Source organism: Electrophorus electricus, chromosome 18, assembly GCF_013358815.1.
Source record: "Electrophorus electricus isolate fEleEle1 chromosome 18, fEleEle1.pri, whole genome shotgun sequence".
Taxonomy (NCBI): domain Eukaryota; kingdom Metazoa; phylum Chordata; class Actinopteri; order Gymnotiformes; family Gymnotidae; genus Electrophorus; species Electrophorus electricus.
In genome coordinates this window covers 5,289,190-5,294,189 of record NC_049552.1, presented here as the reverse complement: position 1 = coordinate 5,294,189, position 5,000 = coordinate 5,289,190, and the positions used below count along the sequence as shown (strand labels likewise).

Here is a 5,000-nt window from a genome sequence, read left to right as displayed (position 1 = left end):
TGTGTGATTGTGTGTGTGTGATTGTGTGTGTGTGTGATTGTGTGTGTGTGTGATTGTGTGTGTGATTGTGTGATTGTGTGTGTGATTGTGTGATTGTGTGTGTGTGATTGTGTGATTGTGTGTGTGTGATTGTGTGTGTGTGTGATTGTGTGTGTGTTTGTGTGTGTGTGTGTGTGATTGTGTGTGTGTGTGATTGTGTGTGTGAGTGTGTGTGTGATTGTGTGTGTGTGTGTGATTGTGTGTGTGTGTGTGATTGTGTGTGTGTGTGATTGTGTGTGTGTGTGTGTGTGTGTGTGTGTGTGTGATTGTGTGTGATTGTGTGTGTGTGATTGTGTGTGATTGTGTGTGTGTGTGTGTGTGTGTGTGATTGTGTGTGTTTGTGTGTGTGTGTGTGTGTGTGTGATTGTGTGTGTGTGTGTGTGTGTGTGTGTGATTGTGTGATTGTGTATGTGTTTGTGTGTGTGTGTCTGTGATTGTGTGTGTGTTTGTGTGTGTGTGTGTGTGATTGTGTGTGTGTGTGTGATTGTGTGTGTGTGATTGTGTGTGTGTGATTGTGTGTGTGTGATTGTGTGTGTGTGTGATTGTGTGTGTGTGATTGTGTGTGTGTGTGATTGTGTGTGTGTGTGATTGTGTGTGTGTGTGATTGTGTGTGTGTGATTGTGTGTGTGTGTGTGTGATTGTGTGTGTTTGTGATTGTGTGTGTGTGTGTGATTGTGTGTGTGTGTGATTGTGTGTGTGATTGTGTGTGTGTGATTGTGTGATTGTGTGTGTGTGTGATTGTGTGTGTGTGTGATTGTGTGTGTGTGTGTGTGTGTGTGTGTGAGTGTGTGTGTGATTGTGTGTGTGTGATTGTGTGTGTGTGTGTGTTTGAGAAGTTTAGAAGGGTGATGAAGGGAGCTGGTTGGGAGCAGTTGGAGATTCGCCAACTGCTACTGATTATTATAACTTTTAAGGAAATCATCTTGTAGTGACAAGGAGTTTCACTTGAGGTCAGGGGGAGAACACAGGGTGCTGACTCATCAGATGAGAGGGTCATTGGTAGTCCATGTCCAAAACCAACATGGTCTTCTTCATCCCAGACTGACGGAGTGATTTTATTCTAACAACAAGAATTTGTGGCAAAACACCCGTACTGGGATCAGCTGGTTGAATGTGCCACACACTGAGCGTTGTCTGTATTCTTGATGTTTTAGATCATCGATGAGGCTGACCGAATGACCGACAGCATGGACCAGGCCTGGCTCAGTCAGGTGACCAAAATGGTCTTTAAGCATGAGAGAGGTTCAGAGACATCAATCTTCAGGAGGGCGGAGCCTGGCCCAATAACAGTGGCAAGGTATGACTATACAGAATGAAGCTAGAAATGTAAATATGCAAATTTTATGTTTTTTCTATTAGCATAGGAGTTGCTGTGATAACAGTGTGTAAATAGTGTGTAAAAATGTTCACCCCCTTGTTGTGATAATATTAAAGTCTTACATTGTGTGTGTGTGTGTGTGTTAGTCTGTCTCCCCCTCAGATGCCGCTGCAGAAGCTGCTCTTCTCAGCCACTTTGACCCAGAACCCGGAGAAACTGCAGCAGCTCAGTCTTTATCAGCCTCGTCTGTTCAGCTCCAAGCACACCTCAGCACTCAGCTGCACACACACACAAGATAAATTCATCTTCCCCCAGGGCCTCTCGGTGAGCATCTGCAAAACGACTTTCCCTCACTCCCTCACTCAGATTATGGTCATTTATTGCTCTTCTTAATGCAGGAGTACTATGTCCCCTGCACTCTGAGCAAGAAACCTCTTCTCATCCTCCACTTCCTGCTCCGACTCAAGTTCAGGCCTGTCTTATGTTTCACAAACTCACGGGAGGCAGCGCACAGGTAACGTTACTGTCACTGATCAAGTACGTATAAGCCTGGTATGCTTGGTAGTAGCAGTTTGAGTGTTGAAGTTGCTCAACTCTCAGCTGTTTATCTGTGAGGGGGGAAAAAAAGGTCTTACTATGGAAACACTTTCATGTTCTCCCTCAGGCTTTACTTGTTGGTAAAGCTCTATGGAGGAGTGGAAGTTGCAGAATTTTCCTCCAGACTCAGTTCCAAGGAGAGGAAGGAAAGCCTGAAAAGCTTTGAACGAGGAAAGATTCATCTGTATGTATGCTTTTGCCTTGGTCATGTTGGACCTTTCTATGGATAGCCATCTGCAGGTTTTAGCTTCAACCCTGCAGAGCTCACCACTCTATTTAATAAGCACAAAATCAGGTGCTTTTCTGCAGGTTTGGTCCAGAAACACTAGGCCTTCAGTTAAATATTCCTGCTGTAGTGTTACCAACATTGCCTAGATTAGGTGTGACAGAGGCAGGTACAGAAATGTTTTGCATTGCCTTCTAAACATGTCTTTTTTTTTTTCGTAGGCTAATTAGCACTGACGCTGCAGCCAGGGGCATCGATATACAAGGAGTTAAATGTGTCATTAACTACGATGCCCCTCAGTTCATCAGAAACTACGTCCACAGGCACGTTGACTGGCTTATGTACTGTTATCACAATTCCATAAGAGGTCGGGAACCATAGGCAGATGTTTAAGATGCTGGTTAGATTAAGATACTGCCCATATGCGAAAAACTGGAGGTTGGGACGAAGGTTTATGAATTAAAGGAGACACTTCAGACTTCAGAGGGATTCCGAAGTTGCTGCTGTTTTATCCCATTTCTCGCCATTTGCTTCAGGGTGGGAAGAACAGCAAGAGCAGGAAAATCTGGAGTGGCTTTCACGTTCATTTTAGGAGTGCAGGTGTGCAGATATCCAGATGTCACACATGACACTGACTATTCTTGATTACCTTTTTACAAAAGACAGATTCAAAAGGCCTTGGTTGTTTTTTTTTGTTTTTTGCGTGTGAGCAGCAGGAGAGATTTGAGAAAATGGTGCAGGAGGCCGGCAGTCCTGGTCTACAGAAACATATTGTAAAACCGGAGATCCTCAAAGAAATGGAGAGCCGCTACGGAGAAGTATTAGAAAAGCTTGGTAAAATTATACGGGTAAAGACTTAAAAACTATTTCAAATTTGTAGTATTACTTCGTCACACAGCCAACAATTTCTTAAACTAAGCTAATTTCAGTACAGTTATTGAAATATGTAACATTTTCAAATAAGTAAGAATCAAGGCAAAGAAGTGTTTAAATTGTTAAACACTGTAAAATTGTGATTTTCGATTGTATCTTGGAGCAAATTCATACTCACACCTCATGCACATTTTCGAAACTAACGGTTCAGCAAAGGATGAATATGATTGATTTTTTTTGCCCCCCCCTCAGGAGGAAAATGCACGGAAGCGTTTCTAAGGATTATTAACAATCTGCAAGAATTGTTTTTTCACGTCTTTTTTTTTTTAAAGAAAAAAATGTGTTTTCAATAAAATGTACAAATTAAAATTAAATTATGCTTAGTACTGGTTTCTCATTTCATCGACCTAAATGTGAATTACATCTGAACATCTGATTTATGGACAGCGACGTTAAAGCTGTAACCAGCAGTTTCTTTTTCGCAACTCTCAGAGCCGTAACTAGTAGTTTTTTCTTCGCATCGTTTTCGAAAGATGAAAACGCCGAAACGCGACACGACTTACTGAGCATGCGCAGTGTTCTATACGCGTAAACCCAAAAGATACTTATGTGCGGATGTAACGGATGTAACGGCTAGAGGTTGACAAACCCTTGGTCAGGAAAATAAAGTAGATGATCGATATGCCGACGTGCCTGAGCCTTAGCTGACGCATCCGCACAATTTATACAGAGGTGAGAATAATTTGCGATGCAATTCTCGTTCTTGTATAAACCTGGATAAGAGCGACGTTAGCTAGCGTTAGGTTGATGTATAAGCACGGTAGCCTTAGCTTGTTGGCCAGTGCGTACGTTAAACGGCTAGACACATGAATTGTGATGTTTAGCTACCCGCGATGCAAACGCAGTTGTGTTTATTCTAAAAGTGATGTAAAGCAATTTCTGCATGACTGATTTTTTGAACAAGCCACCTTATAGCTGGAGAGGTTAATGATACGACAGTCAGGTGGTGGTATTCTGACAGAGTTAGTTAGCGCTCCAACGTTTTGGGAGGCTACTAGAAATACATGATGCCGCCGTCCATCTAGTCGGACAGCCACCTAAGATGGTGATCTCAAATTCTCGAATCATTGGTACATGGTACATAGATGTACATACATACATCTTTATCCGTTTAAAGAGACGTTAGAAGCTGCCAAGCCTTGGGCTAGGAGAAGGATCGTTTAGGATTAGCATATTCATATAAAGTCTAATTGCATCGTTGCGTAGCGTAAAGCTGCTCTGCGCTGCGTGTTTGTGAGCCTGCCGTACTGAACCAGGTTCAAAAAGTGTCCTAGACGTTTGTTCTCGTCCTTGACGCCGGGAAAATGCAAGCCGCAAGGTGTCTTTAGAATAAACTCTAGCGGTGAACCTTAGGCTTTGCGTCTCGTCTTAATTGGGGGAAAACAAAATAGCACTAGGATGTTACACTCAAGAAACGTTTAACAGATGGAGGCTGCACTTTTCTCCAACACTAAGTTAACGTACCTTTTTTTTTTTTTTAATAAATAATTTGCAAGAGAACAGTGGTATTTAAAAAGGTTTTCACCCAGTAACAGTACTGAACCTGTGCTCTGTGTTCAGGACCGTCCTTAAGTGTGTTTTCTCGGGATCAGTTGGCTAATGGGGGCCCTGGGGAATGGCCGTCGCGGAGGACGCACACCTTCTCTGCTCTTCGCAGCACTCATCGCCTGCGTACTGCTGCTCGGCTTCAACTACTGGGTCTCCAACTCGAGAAATGTGGAGCTACAGGTCCCCTCTCCTATGTTATGCATGATTGCATTTGTCTTTACTGAGTAGCCAATGTGACCTGACTAGAAAGAGTATTGCAGAGATTCTGCTGTAAATGCCTGTGTTGTACATTTTAATGGGAGAGTTGCAGCTGCATATGGTGCAGTATTCCAGTCTGGT

The 5,000-nt window shown here is 43.0% G+C and overlaps 2 protein-coding genes across 5 annotated transcripts in view; both read left to right on the top strand.

Moving 5' to 3' along the window:
- ddx51 (DEAD (Asp-Glu-Ala-Asp) box polypeptide 51) overlaps positions 1-3,427 on the top strand; it is a 13,241-nt gene extending 9,814 nt beyond the window's left edge. For all 3 annotated transcript variants that reach the window (XM_027011345.2, XM_035536531.1, XM_027011346.2), the window contains 8 exons: positions 1,194-1,336; positions 1,504-1,681; positions 1,756-1,871; positions 2,022-2,138; positions 2,402-2,503; positions 2,717-2,780; positions 2,894-3,028; positions 3,306-3,427. In XM_027011345.2, the coding sequence (XP_026867146.2) occupies positions 1,194-1,336; positions 1,504-1,681; positions 1,756-1,871; positions 2,022-2,138; positions 2,402-2,503; positions 2,717-2,780; positions 2,894-3,028; positions 3,306-3,332 (882 nt within the window). In that variant the 3' untranslated portion in view covers positions 3,333-3,427. The remainder of the gene's footprint in view (positions 1-1,193; positions 1,337-1,503; positions 1,682-1,755; positions 1,872-2,021; positions 2,139-2,401; positions 2,504-2,716; positions 2,781-2,893; positions 3,029-3,305) is intronic.
- Positions 3,428-3,663: 236 nt separating this feature from the next.
- The window catches only part of golm1 (golgi membrane protein 1), a 7,869-nt gene continuing 6,532 nt past the window's right edge, over positions 3,664-5,000 (top strand). For both annotated transcript variants that reach the window (XM_035536011.1, XM_035536010.1), the window contains exons 1-2: positions 3,664-3,785; positions 4,674-4,841. In XM_035536011.1, coding sequence (XP_035391904.1) covers positions 4,713-4,841 — 129 coding nt within the window. In that variant the 5' untranslated portion in view covers positions 3,664-3,785; positions 4,674-4,712. The remainder of the gene's footprint in view (positions 3,786-4,673; positions 4,842-5,000) is intronic.